General features: G+C 42.2%; 1 protein-coding gene across 1 annotated transcript; it reads right to left on the minus strand.

The window, feature by feature from the left end:
• Positions 1-3,549: 3,549 nt before the first annotated feature.
• On the minus strand, positions 3,550-5,210 carry LOC147456365 (Mitochondrial substrate carrier family protein). Its single transcript, XM_086514880.1, has one exon. It carries the CDS (start codon positions 4,990-4,992, stop codon positions 3,970-3,972), a length of 1,023 nt encoding a protein of 340 aa, XP_086371006.1. The 5' UTR covers positions 4,993-5,210; the 3' UTR covers positions 3,550-3,969.
• Positions 5,211-23,288: the final 18,078 nt, after the last annotated feature.

Below are 23,288 nucleotides of genomic sequence, written 5' to 3' on the forward strand. Positions count from 1 at the left end.
TTTTTGTAATTTTACACCAAAGACGAGAAAAACATGTCGCAACTTATTAATCATAGCTACTTGTGTCTCTACTCATTAAGAAACGGGCACGATAGGTATTTCCAGTTACAATCGTCATGAACTCAATATGGCCTATGAGAGACCATGCTTCGTCACACAAGAATGTCTTCACATTGACAATGGTGATCTTTGTGTCAACTTCAAATGTGGATGTATCTTGTAGAGTTAATGATGAAGCAAAATATGTAAGTATAAAATCAAAGTAAATTCTTGCATCACTATAGTAACTTTCTCGCATATATGTGCACCCTCATCCTATATCACTAATTTTTTTTGATATGGGTGAGCATTCTTATATTACGTTGCAAATGGGTATTTATACATGGTGATGATACATCATGTGGTTACACTATACCCAAATTAAATGCCTTTCTAAAAATTTGGAAACCTACACATGGAAAATTTAGGAGGTAAATTGACTACATTTTAAGGTTTTTATACTAAATTTCTTTGAATTTTGTATGTTTTTATTGCCAAACTAAAAATAGTGATAAATTTTCAGATTTTTAGGTGGGACTAAACATAGGTAAGTCGTCCCCCCCCTCCCCCGCCCCGGCCCCCCCAAAGCATTGGGTAACATACCTACTTATTTGCACTTCCACTACATGATGCACATTTCATTTGTGTCATATCCATCCATGACAGTAGTATCTAATAACACTTGTTACACAACGAAAAGATGTCACTCTAAGCGAGCACACTTAAATCCCCTTGTCTTTATCGCTAGGCCAACTCATCTTGATAGGAAGCTATAAGATGTCTTACGTATGTGTGCATAATGAGACCATATCATCAATTTACAATCCATCAATTGAGCATGTATATACGTAGCTCATTACTACCCATTGGCACACACTTTTAAGAAAAACTCTTGTTACTGAGTCAAACTTCCAAAAAATAATAGGTGGTAAGCATTTTGGGAGGTGTTTCATTAGCAAGAATCTGGAGAGATGCCTCTTGTTGTTTTACGAGGAAATGAGAAGGGCAAAGTCGTGTGAGGCGAGGTCTGCAATTAGGCCCGTAGAAAAAAAGAAATACATGAATAAAGTGAGTATTAGTAGCATTTGTAATTTCAAGGAACTTGTTTGCTACATATCATTAAACTATTTAAGCTATTGTGTGACCACATTACACTGATTTTTTATTCATACCACAAATACTCATAATTGCTAGTGAGATCGGGCTCTTAGAAAAGAGTCCGGGCTCTTAATTGCTAGTGAGACCGGGCTCTTAGAAAAGAGTATTGAAGCGTTATTCTCAAAATAAGGCTTTATATCTTTGGTGGATCTCTTTACAAAGCTTTGCAAGTTCCAATGGCCTTTCAACTGCCAAGTACCTTGCAATTCTAAACAAGACTCATGTCACTCACTAATGAGTCATCCCTTCTTGCACACAATTGGAATACTTGAATTTTGCACCTGCAAGGATGGGAGACCCTTGGTTATTAGCCTTCACTAGCCTCAGAGTCCTAGCTTCCTCCTTGCATTTGCTACAACGGGGTCTCTCTCCTAGCCCTTGGTTTTAATAATGGGGATATTCTTCAGCTACTAGTTTTTTTTCCCGCGTGGCGGGGGCCCGGGGGGCGGGGGCAAGGCCTTCGTTACTAAATGACATCACAATTCTAGAAGGGATCCATGGTAGAATACCGGCGTTGTTTTTGATAGAGATCACAACCCTAATGTGAACTAAATGTAAACTCCGTCATTGTCAACTTGCATGTAAACTAGATGTGAACTCTACAAGCTATGTGCACTACTACCATTTCCCTTTCATAACAAAATGCATGTACTCGTATGGCATGCAATTCGTGACACAGAGGTCATGAAGTCAAACCCCATCAAACCCATATTTTTTCCTCCAGATGGATCGAACCGTCCAGAATCAACGACGATTTGAGACCATAGATCCCCTCTGTGGTCCCATCCAAATTAGGGGTGTCAAATAGTGCCATGGCAACAACGCCCGTGTCCGTGACACTTAATCTTGGCCATGATCCCCCCTAAGGAGCCCCATGGAAGATAGTGATAAGAATTGCTCAAATATGGTTTTTTTAAATTAGTAATAGCTTTAGTCCAGACTTCATCGATGGTTATAAAATTGTCATTCAAGGACAGGCTAAAAATCCTCCAAATTCCAATCCTCATCTTTTGACAATTACTTGCAAGGGCTTCCCAAAATAAATGAGTCTGGAAGCATAAATTGCATTGCTTTATGTTGGCGGTAGGCTCTTGTGTGTGTGAAGGCGGCCTTGTGAAACTCAAGCTCACTAAAATCCTAGGCCCATCTCATGTAAAATTGGTGGTCAAACATAGCACAAGAAGATTTAGAAATTCTCTCATGTAGGAAAAGGGAGCCTTTTTCTAGTGTTTTTCATACAATGCATAACATCATGAGCTTCTGCTCGGGAGGCACTGCATACCTAGCTAGGTACGTTGGGGGCAGGGGACCACTGGCCCGGCGGTCCCCTGCCCCCAATCGTACCTAGCTAGGTATGCAGTGCCTCCCGAGCAGAAGCTCATGATGTTGAGGTAATTATTGTGAGAATCTGTCCAAAACTTCTTGTGTAGCTTGAATTCATTGTTGAGTGATGCATATATTCTACAAGCTGAGCCCACTAGGATAGCATTAGAGACTTCAGAAGAAGTTGTAATGAAGATCTCGTCTGTCTCCCGCATGAAGTCTCCCACAGCAGAAGAGAATGTGACACTTCATACACCACGCAAATGCGTGCCGGCGACATGATTGATTTGTGTGTAGGAATCTCTAGGTGGTGGGTTCAAATCTCGTGGGCACCACCCTGAGAATCCTTTTGTACCCAAGATTAATTCGCTTTCCTCTCACACGGGGTCTTCAATGAAGATCGAGGGGTAAAGTCAATTACGGGCAACTAGGGCCTGGACTTCAAAATTGGTGTGCACCGTGTCTGAGTTTACTTTTGCCTGTTTGTGTTTACTATATGATGGTATGTTTTGCCATGGGTGACATCATAAGCAACATGGCCGTGTGGCTATGGTGTCCGCCTCCCAACTAGTAGTTCATGGATTCAAGTCACCCAGTGAGTGTTGACCCTGGCTTTTTTTCCACCTATGCTCATTTGACTGCTCGTCTGCATTTAAGACCCCGTGTGATTTAGTGATGTTGCTTCGCCATGGAATCTCCACCATGGATCTTGTCGGGCGTGATTGGTCCATTCCCTCATATGCCTGTGGTAGTTAGTGCTGAGGTATGATCACACAACCAACATTTAAGATGCAGTGTTTCCCACCCAATTCACATCTTTCATCATATAATGATGAATGGTGGGGCCTCAAAGTGAGCTGCACATGGCCCACCCATTCAGCCTCAGAAGAGGCACCACAAAAACCAAACTTGCAGCTGTGAAAGAGTCTAGCACAATGAAGGCAAGGCAACAGGGCATTCTCTGTGGCATACAGGGTCCCTGCCTGAAACCCAAAAATAACCGCCTGAAATGCAAAGACCACAATAGTCTGACGCAATAAGAGAGCAACAATGCCAAAACCAACGGACAATCGAATCTGCACTCGGTGCATAGGTAAGACAAATGGATGAACGAAGGATATGTAAACAGAGCACTTCATCTACAAAGCTAAACCCAGAAGTGACTCTCTTGGTGTGATCAGATTTTTTATATGTACACTTTATATGGTTGCTAGTATACAAGTAACCTCAGAAGCATCTTCGGCAACTGCAGAGATCTCCGTCGTAGCCGACTGCTTTAGAGCAGGGGATCATATACACATTTGAAGCTGATACCCCCTTGAGATAAGCGGCACCCTTACACATTGGGTTCTTTCCTCCTCAGACAAAGCAATTGAGGATGTATGCTTGGTGAGAGCAAGTGCCTCGCCCCTTCCATGTGATGTATACATGTCATGGTTTCAGCTGATATCAAAAAACTTCACTGCCTCCCCTACCATACTCTTGTTTGGTCGACATCCGCTTCAGAAACTCGTATGTGGTGATCATGGTAGTCGCAGACATAGACATGCTTGCCCAGCGAGGACCAAGCCCTTTGTAGCATGCCCTCCAGCCTCCCTCTTTCAGAAGAGTTCTCACTGTCTCCCTTACAGTGGGTCTCTTGTTCTCCTCACTTTCCATCACCTGAAGCCTTGTCTTGATGGTGTCTAAAGGTGTTGTCAATATGGCCGCCACACCTCCAGCACATGCCGCACTAACCCCTTGCACACCTACCAGCAATGGGGAGCTCAGCCTACCCTGCTCCTCGCCATCTGGATTGCGATTCATGCCAAAACCTAGGGTCTTCCAGAGAATTCTTTGAGTCACACAATATGTCACCCACCAAAGAGCACTAGAAGGTGCATATGTCATGATGGACATGCCGAAACCTCTGTAAAGACCCCTCAAACCATCCATTCTGAGAATGGTTCTAAACGCATCGAGCCCACCTCTGTATTTGCAAACCGGGCTGGAGGTTCTGTGATTCCCTTGAACCATGAGACGCTGACTGATAACATCGACAGGGGTCCATACAAGCTGTGCTGCCATGGATGCGCTTAGCCCTGCCATTGCATTAGCCGTAGCAGCCGCAGCAGATTCCTGCAAGCCGAGATGGAGTGCAGCACACCCTACATTACATTTGGTTATTTCAAGAGTGCTCATATACAAGGCTCTTGCAGGGATGGTACCAAGCAAGGAAGTACCAAACCCTCTGTAGAGGGCGCCCACACCTTCAGTTCGGAAGATATGGAAACCCAACTTGATGCTTGACCCATTGCCTGCAGAGACCTGCTGTCTTGTCTTCAAAACCATCATAGGGTAGAGGGTGGCCGAAACCCCTGAGAAGAGAGCCGCGCCCAGCATGAAGAACCTCGACTTATCCAGCATTGTCCAATCTATATCGGCAGGAAGGTGGATTTCTGCAGAGGGCTGCTCCGAATCCCGGAGACTCATGTTCGGCGAAATGGGCAAAAAGTGGAAGAGCAAGCAAATCGTTAGGAATTGACAGTGATTCAAGCCATGGGGGAGAGAGACCTTCAGCGCATCTCCGTGAACAAATCAGGCTTCTGTGGGAGCCGAGCTCGCATGGCGACCTCGTGCCAAATTAGGGTTTCAGGAAGATACCTGTACATGGTTGGATATACGCTTAACTGCTGTGTAAAAGCTTTTATCCGGTTTTCTTATTTCCGATATTCGTTTTGCCAGCTTTAGCTTTTGTCCTTGATCTTTATCCATTGCCATGACCGCTTCACACATGGCTTGCTTACATCAGCAAATCTTTAACCCCACACAAAAACCCTTCTACTTAGGCCCCCTATCACACATGGCCCTGCGTGAGCTCGCATGCGTTGGACAAGAGGCTTCTTTAACACGGCCTCGTCCATCATCCCCATCCGAATGGACTGACATATTTCTCCCTGTTTCACTTGAAAGCTCGACTACAAGCTAGCACTTCGTTTATATCAGCCAATTGGCAAATTGAACAATCGAAAGAGTGAAAGTTGGTGGGTTGAACAAAATTAAAGAAGGCATAGCTATGAGACCAATGTCACACAGGCGTCAGGCACGCTAAAAAAGGTCCTATTGGGGCACTTGTGGTGTCACACACAGGTGGACAAGCATGTATAGGTTTACATGGTGCAACCCTTAGTGGTTTTAGTGGTGGTAGAGCTTGATCTGACATTGAGCGCATGCCACTAGAGAGTGGATTTTAAGCATGTCTAGGGTTTAGGGGTGATGATACCCATGGTTGGGGAGCACATGGGTGGCAAGGCTAGTGTTGTCAGGCATGCCATTACTATTAATCTAGACCTTGAAGTGGTATCCTCAAATGTTATCTATATTGCACATGGGTGGCAAGCCTAGCGTTGTCAGGCATGCCATTACTATTAATGTAGACCTTGAAGTGGTATCCTCAAATGTTATGCTCTCTCTCTCTCTCTCTCTCTCTCTCTCTCTCTCTCTCTCTGTGTGTGTGTGTGGTTGGTGGGTGAACCCAATCTCCGTATCTCCTCCTCCGTTGGCCATTGCGTAGGTGTGGCACCATTAAGATCGTGCATCATTAGGGTAAAGGGGTCAATATAAGGCCACTTAAAACATGGGGGCCAATAGAGGGACATTCAATTTGAACGATATGGATTAAATGATAGGAATTTGATACGAAAAGATAGATCATATCAAGCTCTTGCCATTCCCAATGACATCCCAATCATAATTCCCATATACTTAGGCAATATTTTCCATTTAATGTTAAGGTGGCCTTGTTTTGGACCCCGGTCCGTTATTGGCCCCTTTACCCTAATGGTATCAAAGCAAGTTCTAGAGAGCATGCTAACTTTGTTTGCCTCATGCAACGTGTCCAAGCCCCATTATGTTGAAATCTATTGCGAATTGCAAGCTGGTTGAAGTTTGCTTTACTATTGTGTACTATTAGCATCCTAAATTCTTGGTGATGTAGCATTCATGGAGAAGGGTTGTTACAAGAGATACCTTAAAGATTGTCTTGAAGTAAGATTTGGGCTTGAGACCTCTTTCTTAAAGGGGAAATGAGTGTCATAAGGCCTCCAGATTTAAGTGCTAGGCGATAATTCTCTTCCTTAAAATAAAAATCAGTGTCATAAGACCTCCAGATGCAGCTGCTAGGTGTCATAATAACTAATATCTAATTCTCCTAAATGATTTTCTCATGTTAAACTGATCATTTAATACGGGGAAGTACTAGGGGAGAAAAAGCTAGAATATTGGTAAGGCTAGCAAACTAGTCTCAATAGGGATCCAAAGGAAGGAAAATGGGATCCAAAGAGGGACCATTTGCAAAAGAGCAATGTGCATCAATGGGCTTCAAAGAAGCCCCCCTATGGTTCAACCCATTAAGATTTCCAAAAAGCTTAGGTTCCAAAATTAAATGGAAGGTTCTATGGTCAAACCTTAGGGACATTTGGATGCTTGTGGGGAGACTCAAAAGTATTCCCACATCCCTATTAAGGAGGGGGTGAGTCATTTTTGTAGGGGATGAGAGAGAAACACACACACACACACTCTTATTTAAATACCTAAAGCTCTCACAAAAGGGGGAAGGGAGACACATGTCACAAGGTTAGCAATTATGCTTCTAATTTCCTATTGGCTAAAAGCCTGGCACGGGCCAATGAGGGGCCAGCAAGAGGAATTAGCAAGAGGGGTCGACCAAGAGAGAGAGGGGCCCGATTTTTGCAAGGCATTATCACACACACACTCACACAAACTCATGTGTGAAGTAAAGAAGACTATCTCCTTCTCAAGCTTTAATGGAAAGCTCATCATCTACTCCAAGCTTGTGAGAAGGGAGGCCTACACCAACAACTCTTGGCTTTGTGATGCAAATCCAACCAAGAGCCAAGCTTCAATGCATGCTCATCTTCTCTATCATGCTAATTACTAAGCTATTCTAAGCTATTAAGAGTGATTACGTGAGGAGAAATACTTCTTTCTCGAAGAATACTTCTTCTTCCTCTCGATCTACTCTCATACCCCGCTAGCTCTCACCATCTTCGAAGGTGTGTGAGGTCTTGGGTCTGAGACCTTGAGGAAATTGATATTGTGTTTTCAAGTGTAAGCTTGGTGCTTGAAGCTTCCATTTTCATTGCACCAGCAAGTTATTGAACGAACACAAAGTATTGTATTGTAAAATTTCTCCCTTAAATGGGAAACCTATAATACAAAGCCTTTTGGAGGAGGGACTGGCTCCATGTAAATTTGGTCCTCAACTGTTGTCAATAGCTTAATTTCTCTCTCTTTTTGAAGTATTGTTCATGGCTATCTAACTAGGTGTTATGCTTTTGTTGCTCTCTCCATCCAAGCACTCTTGCTATGCTCATTAGGAATCTATTCTTAATGAAATGCTTACTATGTCTATGTTATTTGCCGCTACACACAAGTTACTAGACCATTAAATGTTACACTAGGCCTCTTCCTTAAAGGGAAGTGAGTGCCATAAGACCTCTAGATTTAAGTGTTAGGTGATATTAAGTTTCAACAAACAATTAGTCTTGTATGCATGCGTGCTCTTTTTGAGTAAGGGCAATGGAACGAGAATGGAACCAAGGCATGATGCCATGATCCATGCAGGTCTCAAGTCTATGACTACTTGAGATTAGCACAATGCTAATTACTGAATAGAATACATCCTCGTGGGATACACTATTGAGAACCCCCTACATAACGACGTTCGAGTGGCATTTAAAAAACCCCTCTTTTAACATGTTTGAATGAATAAAATGATCCCTTATTTTAGGAGTTTTTTTTCTAAAATGGAATATAAAAACCCTCTTTATTAATGTATCTCTGTTAATTCATCTTAAATGTTTGCATTTAAAATTCCTCCTATTGAACTCACATTATGCATTAACATGATTATAGTGCACCCCCCAAGAATACATCTAGCATGCATGAGAGAGAGAGAGAGAGAGAGAGAGAGAGAGAGATAGTTTTAGAAACCTATTGTACCTACTGGTTGTTTGAAGTTTCTCCTTTGCTCTCTCTCTCTCTCTCTCTCTCTCATACATGCACACACAGGCACGCACAGACGTGCACGTGTGCACACACACACACACACAGGTGCTATTAGATGAATCCTATTTTTGAATGCCCTGCTACCTTCATAAAAAACCTCTCTAAAAAAAAAAGAGGGGATGTCTTGTCCTCTAAGTGTACTTGTCTTGATCCTCTGGATATTAGCATTGTAGGTTGACATTGGGGCTCATAGAGTCTAGAAGGTACATAAGAGTTCTTCATCTTTATGTTTCTATACAATCCCCTTGTTGGATAGTTTTTTTCTTATATATTTTTGTTTTGAGCTAATGAAGCATTGATCCTATAAGTACCTCTCATAAATCCTTTCCCTTGTGCTATTGAAAACCCCCTCTTCAAAATCCCTTTGGGTTGATCCATAAAATTGGCCCCCTATATGTATTTTGCACCTACCTTGCAACTTAACCTAGCGGGCTATCCCCGAGGGTGCACACCGATTCCACCTTTTTTTATTCCTATTGTGCCTCATGCAAAACAATCCTCTCCCGACAGTTGTATTGAAGGCTCCTTCTCGCTTGGCAAAAGGCTCACACCTCACTTTGGAAGATATGGTAGCACTCCGAGTATTAGTGAGTGGATCTCACAATTGAATCTCCACCACCATAAGTATGTTATGTATTCCTTTTTTGATAATGTATACAAATGCAATCTTGTGTTTGAAACTTGCCTGTGTTCTTGCCATGGTGTACCTATGGATTGATGGATGATGCTTGATGAAGGGTTGATGGCCATGCATAGCAGAAGGTGACCTCTTCTTGCTTTGGTGAATTCTACCCATATTTCCTATCATTATTATGGTTGTAGTCTTGCTATAGTTTCCCCCAATGGAAACCCTATTTGCTCAACAAATTGTGCTTAATTTAGTGAATAATTTGTTTCTTAAATGTAGGTTTCTCCCTTGTCTAGATGCCAAGTATGTAGCTTCTTGCAGTGAAGCCTTCTTGGCTTGACTAATGGTCCACAATTGAAGTTGATTAGATGGGATGTGATGACTTCCTACTTCCTCTCGCCTTCCGCCTTTATGTATAAGGTGAGGGATTCTTCATCCCTCACTTAGCCTTGGGTTAATTTCTTGTTTTTCTCTACACACACACACACACACACACACACACACATATTTATAGAGAGAGAAGGAAGGAACAACAATCTTCAAATACTCCCTTCTATGGCTTTGTTTGAGGGCTGTACTCCCCTTTTACAAGGGATCTGGTTTGATTCCTCTTCATAGTTTTCTCATCTTCTCACTATGGTTATTATGATTTATAGTTGTACAAGTAGATAATGCTTCAAAGGCTTGAACTTAAAATGTTTAATGGAATTTGGTTTACTTGACATTGTATGGTTTTATTTAGCTCTATAACCTCGTGCTATGGCTCCCTGTCATTGATAATTCATAAATTCTTCTTCTGATTTAAAAAAAGACAATTGTTTGTAAAATGATACTGCTAGTGTTTACCTAATTTGATACAATGGAAAATTGAGGCTATCCTCTTAGTAAGAGTTGGATTATACGGGCTGCTCTACCTTCATGATTTTATGTTGGTAGCTTTCTCCTCAAAGGAGACCCAAACTTGTAATTTAAGCCTTGAATATCAATGCTTTAAGCCTTAGTAAGAGTTGGATTATATGGCATGCTCTCCCTTGAGTACTTTATGTTGGCAGCTTCATCCTCAAATCTAAGATCAGAGGGGACTGGACCGTGCCACTCCCCACCCAACCTTGCTGTAAGGACACGGGTCCTACGGGCAAGGCCATCGGCACGGCCGGACAGTGTGTACGCTAGGGGGAGGTTATAAGATAGCATGGTTGGGTGGAGATTAGCACACTTTATTACTCCTCTCCTTTCAGTGGTATCCGAGCTATTTCGAGAAAGGGGAAAAGCGGGTTGCATGTGCATGCGACGTATATCTCCTCTCCCGCGATCTGCATGCAACAGGTGGGGAAGACGACGGCCCACAACGTAGAAAAAGAGAAGACTTTCACAATGTGTTGTGCGTAGCATGAGAGAACAGACAACGAGCAGTCCACGATCCTTGTGGGCATCTAGAGTGTGAACAAAGAGAAAAAAAACTCCAACATGGCAATGGTGCATCTATAATGATGGCAAGAGAGAGAAGAAGAGATACAAGGCCCCATAGACCTCATCGTCTTGCATTGCTGTGCCGAATTTTCCTGCCCTTTGCTGTGCAAACGCAATAAGCCCAATTACACCCAATTTCATGCCGGTCGACTGCACCCTTTCCCCAACCAAGAGGCTGTACACACGGTGGCCTTCGGCCTCGACTCCCTCTGCAAATAAGAGACCCTACACACGGGCGACCTCGATTTTTTCTCCATGGCTTGCATGAGCATGCACAAAAAGGACCACGACTTCATGAGAGCTAGAGAGAGAGACCACCAGCCTCCATGCTTCATGGAGAGGAAGAGAGATTGACAGAGCAAATGGGATGAAGAGAACAAGAGTCCATGCCCTTTCCCTCCATAGCTACCCTTCCCTGAGTTTTGATACCAATCTGAGACCAGAGGAGGCTAGACCATGCAACGCTCCACCCAACCTCGCTATATAAAGACTCATAGACTACTAAAATATAGCACCCTTGATCGCATGTACGTCCTGGCCCTTCGCTTGCCCGGTCTTACCCTTGGCATGACATCAAAGGAGACCCAAACATGTAATTTAAGTGTTCAATATCAATGCTTTACCTAGTATTGATGATGTGGCTGTGGATTTTTTGCTAATTTTTGATATTGTAGACCTTGATGGTTTACATCCCCCCTTGCCCTTAAGCTCTCATAAAATTTTGTTGGGCCAAGAATTTAGTATTTTGTCACAACAATGCTTTTAGGATAGGATCTACAATCTTGGGCCTTGCTAATTCTCTATGGATGCTTTGACATCTCATTTTGACTGGAGTTTTTTTTGCTTTGGCAGTGAAGTTGCCTAGGGGCCCTTTAGGCACTAGATTTATTATTTCTTCTTCTTGGACAAAGCCATATATTTTTGCTGGTGTTACCATATACATGTGGTAGTGATGTGTGTGAACACACTTAGGACCGACGGGGCATTTTTTCCCTCTTTAGGAGGTTTTGCCCCCCGTGCATTGTATATACACCATCACTCTAGGGATACCTATCTTTCCATTGCACACTAAGTAATACACTCTCTATTGTGTACCTTGAGCTTCCTTCATCCTCTCCAAGCCGTGTGTGTTTTTTTGCAACCCTAATTCCAACAATTGGTATCAGAGCAGGTTATGTCCTATCGGGCTTAGTCGCCAGCAGCTCCAGAACACGCCTGCTCACTTTCTTTGATTTCAGTGAGTTTGGCGAGTTTGTAGGTTGAATTTTTTTGGGGGAACTCGTAGAGCTTAGTCTGCTCAGATTTTTGATTCGGGCTCATTTCGGCCTCTGTTTCCACTACAGACACTACTGCACAGGCTATCTTGTCATTCTGTGTATAATTTCTATCAGTGCCAATTATTGCATAACAGGTCCCACACGGTCTACTGCGCGTTGTGCTATATAGCATGTGCTGGTCTTACTCAATTTCTCCTCACTTCGGGCAGTTTCCACATCAAGTGCAGACATTTTCCATGGCTGACAACAACGCAGATGTGTTCAAGATGCTTTCTGCTGAGGACAGATTGGATGGGGACAATTACCCTATGTGGGCTTACATGATGCAACATGTTCTTGTGTCAAAGGACGTTTGGAATATTGTGCAGGACATTGATGTATGTCCGGGTTCTGAGGATGTAGGCGATCTTGAGGATGTTGTAGGTCTTACTGCAAGGATTGCTGCTGTTAGAGGTGTTTTGCCTACGACAGAACAAGCTCGTTGGGATGTAAAGCATGCACAAGCTCATGCATTGATTACGTTGTCTGTGAAGCGCACCATTACTCCTTACATTCATTCAGCAAAATCTGCAAAATAGGCTTGGAATATTTTGGTTGGTCTTTATGCAAGCCGCAATGAGGCAAAAATTGCGTTGTTGCGTAAAGAGCTAGAGTCAAAGATTATGCATGAGGAAGATGATATGGACACTTTCCTTGCTGGTTCAAGGATATCAACGAGTAACTTATTTTTGTATGTGAAGTCATTTCAGACAGTTTCCTTGTGCAGATGTCCTTGATGCCTTGCCAGACTCTAACCAGACTTTTGCTAGCACTTGGAGACTTATGACCCAAGGAGTGCACATTGCTGTTGCAAGAGTCACTTTCCAGAAAAAACAAGACTAGATAGCGTGCAATTGAATAGGCTTTTATTGCTTCTCAAAGAAAGGGTGGTAACAATAATGCAACCACCTCTTATGGTTCTTCTGCGAGTGGAAAATCACTTGTTCCTAATGCTTCTGCTTACAAAAATTCGTTTGGAAATTCTGGCAATAAGGGAAAAAAGAAGATGCGTTGCCATTATTGTAAAGCTAATGATTACTTGATCAAGAAGTGTCCTAAGTTGAAGGCCAAAGAGGCAAAGAAGAAAGAGGGTGGTTCCACTATAAATGCTGGTTCCACTACAAATGCAACTATTGTTGAGTCTTCTGTGAAAGGAGACTGTGATGCTGATGTTGATGCAGAATGGGCTTTTAGTGCAAAGTGTACCTATAATCTTGCTGTCCATGATGCATGCATGTCAGTTGATGCACTTTATGTACCTGGGATCAAGAAGAATCTTTTGTCTGTATCGGCACTTGCTAGACTTGGAATTGTAGTCAAATTTGTGGATGATAGATGTATAGTTCACGATCTCAATTTTGGTGATGAAATTGTTGCATCTGGCCTTTTGTGCCATGGGCTGTATACGCTCACTTTGTATGACAAGTGTGGACAAAATTTTGCAAATGCAGTTGTAGATTCAAGGGTTGTTTTAGATGCAAAACTCTGGCATGCACGTTTTGGGCATATGAATTTTGACAGTTCGTTGCGTTTGGAGAAATATGATATGGTTGCTTCTTTGCTGCCTCTTGAAGCACCTGTCAAACATGTTTGTGAAGGCTGTATTTTGGGTAAAATGCAGTGTGCTAAGTTTCCAAAGGATGGGTCAGTTCGTGCTACATACAAATTGCAACTTGTGCTTAGTGATGTTTGTGGGCCTATGCAAACTCCATCCTTGGGAAATTACTTGTACTTCATGACTTTCATTGATGACTACTCCAGGCATGCATGGGTATATCCGTTGAAAGCTAAGTCCGAAGTGTTTATGTACTTCAAGCAATTTCTTACTATGGCTGAAAATGTCTCGAAATGTACTATGGGCACTCTCCGTTCCGTTTGAGGGGGGGAGTATATGTCTCATGAATTTAATGCATTTCTGGTTAGTCGTGGGATACAACACCCATGTACAGTGCCGTATACGCCTCAGCAAAATGGTGTTGCTGAGAGGAAAAACATGTCTCTTACGAAAATGGCACGATGTATGGTCAAAAGTCAAGCTTTTCTGCATTCTTTTTGGCTTGAGGCCATCATGTGTGCCACTTATGTACTAAACAGGTGTCCTATGAAAGCTTTGTATTCTATTACTCCATATGAAGCATGGCATGATAGAAAGCCTTCTATTGAGCACATGCGTATTTTTGGCTGTTTGGCATATGCTTTGGTGCCACAAACACAGCGCAGAAAATTGGATGATAAGACTGTCAAATGTATTTTTGTTGGTTATAGTGCTGAAAGCAAAGGTTACAGGTTGTACCATCCGCAAACAAAGCGTATTTTGGTCTCACGTGATGTTGTATTTGTGAAGATTCTATTCAGCCTTTGCTGTCATGTATTAGAGACAATAATGTAAGCTCATAAGACATTTATGACACTTTGTTGCCTCTTTTCAGTGGTGGAAGTACGAATTCCAATGAGGCAAATGTACAACCTATGGGGGTTTCTAAAAATGTTACAGATCAGCCTATTACTGATGCAGATGTACATGATGTACTTGATGAGGAAATGACTGAAATTGAGCGAGCTAGAGGTATGCCAAAATGGATGGTGCACACTTTGCATGATAGTAAATTGGATGCACCTTTGTCTAGTCGTACTTGTTCAAGTTCTTGCCATGCCTCTTATGCATCAGATTGTTATGCTTTGGCTGTGTCTAGCTTACATGATGTTGTGGAGCCTCTGTCTTTTGATGAAGCACAAAATTCAAAAAATTGGATGGCTGCCATGCAATCAGAATATGATGCACTTATAGAAAATGACACATGGACTTTATGTGATTTTCCTCATGGCAAAAATGCCATTGGCACACAAAGTGAATTTACAAGTTGAAACACAAGCCGCATGTGAGGTTAATCGCCATAAGGCTCGACTTGTTGCAATAGGCTATGCACAACAAAAAGGCATAGATTATGAAGAAACTTTTGCTCCCACTTGTCGTATGACTACTGTTCGTTTTCTATGTGCATTGGCACCTCATTTTGGTCGGGATGTACATCAGTCACACATTATGGTGACATATTTGAGGAAGTTTATGTAACGCAGTCTCGTGGTTTTGTCAAGAAAGGATGAGGATAAGGTGTGCAAATGTAACAAAGCTTTGTATGGGTTGAAGTAATCTCCTCGTGCTTGGTATGAAAAGGCTGACACTCATTTGGTTAAACGAGGCTTTCGTAATAGTCCAACAAAAAGCACATTGTATGTCAAGCGTGAGGGCAATGTACTTCTCATTGTTGTTCTTTATGTGGATGATTTGCTGATCACTGGTCCCAATGAGGCACATATTGCTGAATTTAAGGCTGATTTGAATGCTACTTTCAAGATGAAAGATTTGGGGCTGTTGCATCTGAGTCTTACCGTAACACGAGCAAGATTTGTCGAGCAACGATAAACCCACAGCGAGTAGCAAAGTTATTATATAAGTATGAAAACCATGTCATGATCCACAACAACAATCAACACTACAATTTTAATGCAAGATTTGTCGAGAAATCAGAAACTTGAGCGAGTAGCAAAGTTATTTTACAAGTATGCAAACCATGTCATGATCACAACAACAATCAACATTATAATTTTAACTTCAAATTTTAACGATCAATCTTATGCAATTCAACACTGCTCATACACCTACAAAGTTTCTAAGTTCTATATCAAGAGACAATTGTCATATCCTATATCCAACAAAGAGAGACTTTTGAAGAATTGTAAGATAAAAAGTGGAATATTGATGCAAAATAGAGAGTAGCCAGAAAAGGTATAGTTTTCTCTAGTGACTATGAAGAGTCACACTCATCATCAATACAGACACTACACCTCTAACACTTCTCATGGATGTCAAAATTTGTATCGTACATCAGTCACCATTGTTTTTGCAGTCCATGCGGGATGTCAAATCCCGACCTTAAAATCAACATCAATGGCAATGTAGTCCCCAAAAATGGCCATGCATCATGAGTCGGACCATGAGGAGAAAGAAGGCAAGGGAATCTCAACAATGTAAACAAAGAAACCGTTTTCTTTGCAGCAATCTTCCCCAGAGCTACTGCGACACAAGAGGTCTAACAAATTGACTTAGCTCCAATAAATGTAAATGAACAATACAAGCCACTACATAGCAAGTGATAGATCACCAAGCTCTTGGTCTATGTTCTCATCCATTCTAGTCTCAATAATCACCTCCTTTCCCTTGCGGGAAGTATTTGTAGCTTAGAAAATGTAAAAAAACTCAAAACTACCAAAATGCAAAACAAACAATGTAAGAGCTTAAAGCTCTTCAACCAATTATGTTTGAGATTGTTTGAAGTAACCATTTACCAAATATCACCTCATCTACTCCAAAAGATGGAGGAGGCACATCGGATGTGGCACTAGCTCTCATAGTGTTGTGAAGCTCTCTCTCTTCTGCCACCAAAACATGCCCAACAGCCATGTCTATCCACCTTGGGCATGTCTCCATCTCCCAAGTAGTGAGCTTATGCATGGAAGGGGAGTACATGCATTCTTCTCCAACAAATAGCTGCATCGGATACCTGGAAGAAAGCCTTTGCCAACTAAGAATAATAGAAATATAAAACAAACAAACAAAATAACATCACTATAACCTCCAACTAGCAAAAGCTAGTTAATACTAGTATGATGAGCTCCACCTATAGGCTAGCCGTTGAGATGCCATGCGAACTGTGTCACTGCCACTGATTTGAATACCTGAATCTTGATTTGAAGAAGGTTGTCTTCCTCTCCGACCTTGTCCACGAGTAGAAGGACTAGCATAACACAACAAAAACAAATTTTCTTACTTCACTGCAATACCAAACCAATTTCACTGCAATTAAAAAAGTTAAAAAAACTAGTAACTCAGAAATTACTTCTAGCCTACCATGTTGGCAATATCTATGCTGCCTTGGATGGCTTGAAGGAGCTAAAATTTCGAGCAAGTGATGACCAAATTTAAAAACAATCTCGTGTGTTATCACAGTGGCCCATTTTGATTTTCAGCAATGATTCAAAAACTTTTGAGAATTATGGCCTATGAGACGTAGCTTTAATTTCATTGATTTTATAGCTCTTAAAAAATCAAGAGAAAAAAACCTCCTGTAGCCATCCATGCTAGCGTGGATGGCTATAAATAGTTTGCAAAGGTAACCTGATGATTTAGCAGGAATACCGCTCTCACAATAATGGTGCCTCTTCTCATGTTTTGGCCAAGAAACCAGCTCTGCATTATCATACTCGGCTTAATAAATAAGCAGCAGTAGTAGCTCGGCCATCCCTGATCAGTCACAACCCACCATGTACTATTGAAAAACTATCATGAGATCGATTCCCATTTGTAGCAGCTGCGCAAACTAGCACACTATTAGCAGCAAAGATTAGAACTATCAAGGTGAGTGTCGCTCAATTTTAGCACTTCATACTCTTGTAAACATGTGAAAGGAAGTCACTAAAGCTATTTCCAATTTGGCTTGCAAAGGGTTCCATTAAGGAGTTCGAAATACCTGAAAGAGATGATTGGACTCATCCAAAGTCCCAGCCTGCTTGGCGTTTTGCAAATGGGATGTTTGGTCTAGTTCTTTCCTTTGGACTTCTCCTCACAGGATTAAGGAGCATGCAGGCTCGTGCGTGGCGCTACGGAGCAAGCATGCATATGTGCTGTCTCTGTTTTGACTTGGTTCATGTAAATTGAAAGCTAGCTATTTGTCATGACAAATGCAAGCTTATACTAAGGGGCAAAGGATCTTGTAATGATAAGCTTGGTTGGCTAAGAGAACTAATAGAAAATTATGGTCTAGCAATCATGGTACTTGTCTAGATTGGAATATCCTATGCACCTACAGATCATGTGCCTACTATCATCCCTCGACGCCTTTTCAACCCAAACGCATGGTCCACTGGTGCAGCCCAAAACTGGACGGTAATCAAGGTAGGCACCCATTGTATCTGTATAGGGTCATCTTTTTGTGGCAGGAAGAAGCCAGTGCATGCAATCATGGAACTGCAGCAGTTGGCCGACATTATGAGGAGGCCTGCACGCTTAGGGGAAATAACTTCCTATAGCCATCCACGCCGGCGTGGACTGCTACAGGTAGTTTGCAAAGCTATCAAGAGCACACCATGCTCATTGTTCAAGCAGCACTGATCTCACCCACCCTGCAAGTCCAAGAGCTGGAGCTGAGCCACCAAGAGGTGTGCCATCCGGCTCATACAACCATTGAAGCAGCCGGCTCTCGCTCGCCACCACTCTCTGCCATATCAGCCGGCTCTCACTCTCCACCACTTTCCAGTCTTGCAAAGCTATCAAGAGCACACTGCGCTCACTGTTCAGGCCACGCTGACCTCACCCACCCTGCAAGTCTAGTAGCTGGAGCCGAGCCACCAAGAGGCGTGCTGTTTGGCTCATACAGCCATGCTATTGAAGCAGCTGACTCTCGCTCGCCACCACTCTCTGCCATATCAGGTTCAAAACATGCATAAAACCTGTGCCAAGTGGGCGAATGAAATGAAGAGCAAAAGGCTTTGACGAGCTACCACTGCCATCGCTATCACTGCTAGCACCACCGCCAAGATATTTTAGCTCATAAACTCCTCATAATCGTCCCCGCAGGAGCCTGCAACAACTTTTGAACGACCTACTACTACTACAACACACTTCAATTAAACCCACCTTAGCAAATAGGTGAAGCTGCAATAGGAACACAACCGTGCATAGTAACCTTAAAAGTATGTAAAACAAACTCACTACATGTAGTTTTTAAAGGTACCTGGGAGGATTTTTTCGCATAGACGATGACTCCTAGCTTCCCATGAAGAAGCTTAAACGATGCCGTTAGAGACAGTGAAGCTCTTGGTGGACTGCAAATCGTAGGAGCCTGTGAGTTTGAGACAAGGAAAGCATAGAAGGATATCCTCTTCCCATGCCAATTGGTTGATAAGGTGCAACCCCATGTATTTAAAATGTCAGTTAAAGGACCTGGCAGTGGAGTTGATTTAGTGAATCGGATGCACCGTGGAGGTAATTTAGAGCAAATGTGGGTGCACTTTGATCATGTCCACCGTGTTCAAGGATGGCCGACTATGTCAACACATGTCTATGACCCTTACGTACGAGATTTGCTCACCATTGCAAGTGCTGAGTTTACTATGGAAAATAAATATGCTCAGATTGAATTTTGTGCTTGGAACAAGGTTTTGAAAACCAGAGTTCAGAGGATTCATTGCAGATGAAGAAAGTGCCAATTGGATTGTTGTGCACGTACGGTTTATTTTGGAGGAGCAAAGAAATCTACTCCAAACAAAGAGAGATAATGTTTGTTCCATTGGGAGCAATGTATGGTTCAAGGTACTACCAAGTGCATCCATCCAACATTTCAATAGGAGCACAAGATTTTGTGTTGCAAATGGATAACTGCACCAACAGAGAATGCGGCTGAAAATTGTAAGGGGGAGCTTAGGAGATTTTGGAGAACAAGAATGGCCATTGAAGGCGAGGTTCCTTCATTGGAGACATGGTTGGCTTGGTGCGATGTACAAGTCCCTCATTGAGGGGAAAGATTTGTATGGCAAGATGCCGAAGGTAGATATCTTTGTCCCTAACACAAACTTGTCTGAATCAAAACATGCTAGTATGTGTGCCTCTATTAGTTACAAGGGTCACATAATTTTGTATGAGGCAACATGTGCATATATGGCTTTAGTTGTGCTTCAAAGTGTGAAACATAATGCCTATTTAAAAGGTGTTGGTAGCTCCACCGGTCCCGGCATTAAAGACTTGGTAGATCGCTTCATGAACCGACCTTCATCTACTGCTGCAACAGCAGCAGGAAAGAAAGTAGCTGACCTGACACACTCTTCAATGTATGAAATGGGTGTCAATAGTCCTGAAATGAATAGAACTATACTCCAAGAAAAGTGTATTAGAAGAAAGAGACCAATTTTTGCTGATGCAAATATTATCTTGGAGGAGGACAACCATCGACCTGAATATGTTACAGTGATAACTTCAATTGGTGGGCTCTAGCACACAAAAAATCATTCAAGGAATTTCCCATATCTAGAGGTAACTGTAGAAAAGTCAATTTGTGCAATAAGAAGAACAAAACCCGGGAGAAAGATGACTTGTTTTGGTGTGATGTCAAAAGATGGCGATCGTTGTGGGTGGTTTATTAATGATTGTTTTATGGATTCCAAAAATGGGGTGCCAACTCCTTGCTTCTAGGGTAACAAGAAATATCCTCAATCTGGTTCAAACCCAGAAGGGCTCGTAGAAGGGTTCATTTGGTTTTGTAACTCCAATAATATGCACACTTGGAAGGTTTACAACATAGTTGAAGGGCCACCAGGTCTAGCTCTCGGTGTTTGGGTGGTCGCAAAGGGCACAAATTTGCAACCTCAAGAGGTAACTCAATTGCAAGTGAATGGTTTTGTTTTGCAAGGAGGAGTGACTTTAGCAACAAGAATTCATGAAACAATTCCATTGAACCAAAGAGTTGCTAGTGCCCCAAATGTAGAGATGGCAAGATTGTGAAGTAGAGATCACAGTTAACAAAGGAATTTCATGGCAAGATCGAACTGGTTAGAACCATGGCAGAAAAGTTGGTGCGAGAAGTCATTGTGGTTTGCAATGAAACACATGTTTTCTATGTTAAGACTGTGGGGTCAAGTGCAAAGGGAGTGACATACTCTGTGACAATGTTAGATTTTCCAAGATGTACTTGCAAGGATTTTCAAAATTGAGAAAGAAAACACCTTGTATATATGCCATGTAAGCACATTTACTTCATATTTTTGCAAGTCCTTGGCCTTGACCGTCACGCTCATGAGTTCATGCATGAGGCTGCTCTAACAAAAATAGAGCTAGTTCAAGCACTTGGAGGTGCACTGGTGAGCAGCCTTGAAGGCTTGTGTACCTTGCAATGGTTTGGAGAAGTAGTTTTTTGGTGATATATGGTTATGGCCGTTAAAATTTGTGCCAAGAGTTCTTGATCAAAAGTATTGTTGTACATTGTACACTTTTTTGAATTGTAGGTGCAATACATCTTTTTTGTGGATTTAATTGTTGATGTAAGGTTTTTGGCATGTGTGAGTGATTGAACAATTGAAAAAGAGTTATCTAAGGTACAGAGACTATGAAGGGACAACCAAAATCAAATATGTATATAACAAATATATTGCACAAGGGTGTCACAAAACATCGTAGGTTTTTCTCGGTTTTATGGTTTGCTCGATTTCGTTTGCTTGGATTTTGGGATTCCTCTTGCATATTTACTTGGGCATACAATTTAAGCAATGTGATGGTGACATTACCTTGTGTCAAAAAAGTTACATAGAGATATTGCTATGTAAGTTTGGACTTGAGGATTGCAAACCTATTGCCACTCCCATGGAAATAGGTTTGAAGTTGAGTCTAAATGATGCTAGTGATCTTGCTGATGTCACTCTTTACCAAACTGTTGTTGGTTTCCTCATTTATGTATGCAACACGAGGTCGGATATTCAGTTTGTAGTCTCACAGGTCAGCAGATTTATGCATAGCCCAGGGTCTAAGCATTGGCAGGCTGTCAAGAGGATTTTTCGCTACTTGAGTGGCACTTTACATCTTGGATCGTTTTATCCAAGGGGGGATCATTGCCATCAAACTTACATGCTTTTTCAGACTCAGATTGGGCTGGTTGTTTTGACACGCGAGTGTCCACAAGTGGTTTTTGTTTCATGCTTGGCAGTTCATGTATATCATGGTTCAGCAAGAAGCAACATACTGTGGCCACTTCGAGTTGTGAGACTGAGTACAGGGCAGTCTTCACAGCTACGGTTGAGTGTGTATGGCTCAGCGCCTTATGGCTGATTTGGGTGTTGGACAGAACACTACCAACACTATCTACAATGATAGTCAGAGCGCATTGGTAGTTGCAAGGAACCCAGTTTTTCACGCTCGCACAAAGCACATTTAGGTGCATTACCACTATGTCAAGGAGAGGCTCTTAGCAGGAGAGATCAGCTTGGCTTATGTGCCAACACATGACAACCTTGCATATCTTTTCACAAAGGCATTGTCTCGTGAGAAGTTCAAAGCTTTCCGCAAAGCTTTGGGCTTACTCCCCTTTGTGGACCGATCATGTCCTCAGGGCATGGCAATTCCCTTTACTCATGTGCCAGCTCTCATTCATCACATCACTCCTAGGGGAGATTTGTTACCATATACATGTGGTAGTGATGTGTGCGAACACACTTAAGACCGTCGGGGCATTTTTTCCCTCTTTAGGAGGTTTTCCCCCCTGTGCATTGCATATATGCCCATCACTCTAGGACTATATATCCTTCCATTGCACACTAAGTAATACACTCTCTGTTGTGTGCCTTGAGCTTCCTTCGTCTTCTCCAAGCTGTGTGTGTTTTCCTACAACCCTAATTCCAACAGCTGGATCTATGCTCTGTAAGAACTGGAGAGCTTCCATCTCTAGCCCTGCTAGTTCTACCATACTTTCTTCAGAAGTAGGTGCTTTTTCTTTGGATTGCAGTTTTGTTGCATCCAACTCACCTTGGAGCTTTGTTATTTGCCTTTGATACTCTTTTTCTTTGTTTATAAAACTGAGGGAAAGTTTCCTCATGTGCATCCGCTCTAGCTTCAATTCTATTTCTAAATCTTTACACTGCTTTTCCATTGCGTGGAAGGTGAGATCGGATCCTTGAAGGGTAATTAATGTGGGATTTTCTTTTAGCTTGTCTAGCATCTCACCTTGATCTTTCAGTCTAGCCTCTCTCTGTGCCACTTGCATGTTTGCAATGTCCAGTTGCATTTGCAACCAATGTGCATGTGCGTTGGTATCAAGTATGGTTGAATCTAAATCTTTGATCCTCTTTTCTTGAACTTCTCTTGCAGCTATAATTGCTCCACTAGCCTTGCCATTTTGGAGAGGTATGCTTTCTACCTTGTGTGGGACTCTTGGAGTCTTTGTGTCTCTAGCTGTGATGTCTCATACAAAACCTTGTACTCATCTAGGAATGAGTCTACAACCTGTATTCTTTCTTCCAAAACTTGTTGTTTAATCTCCGCAAGCTGGATGTGTTTTTGTTGGCGATACACTTCACTCTTCAAATTTTCTAATATTTGATGTGCATATTGCGTGTACTCATCAATTTCTTCTAAGCCCTTTGTTTTAGATGTGGAGGCTAATTTGTGTTTTTCATCTTTATCTTTTGCCCTTTCCTCCAGTGGTTCCTTTGTAGTTGGTTGGATACTTGGTCCAACTTCTTTTTCA

The sequence above is a fragment of the Adiantum capillus-veneris genome, chromosome 6 (assembly GCF_014529385.1).
Source record: "Adiantum capillus-veneris isolate H3 chromosome 6, ASM1452938v2, whole genome shotgun sequence".
Classification (NCBI taxonomy): domain Eukaryota; kingdom Viridiplantae; phylum Streptophyta; class Polypodiopsida; order Polypodiales; family Pteridaceae; genus Adiantum; species Adiantum capillus-veneris.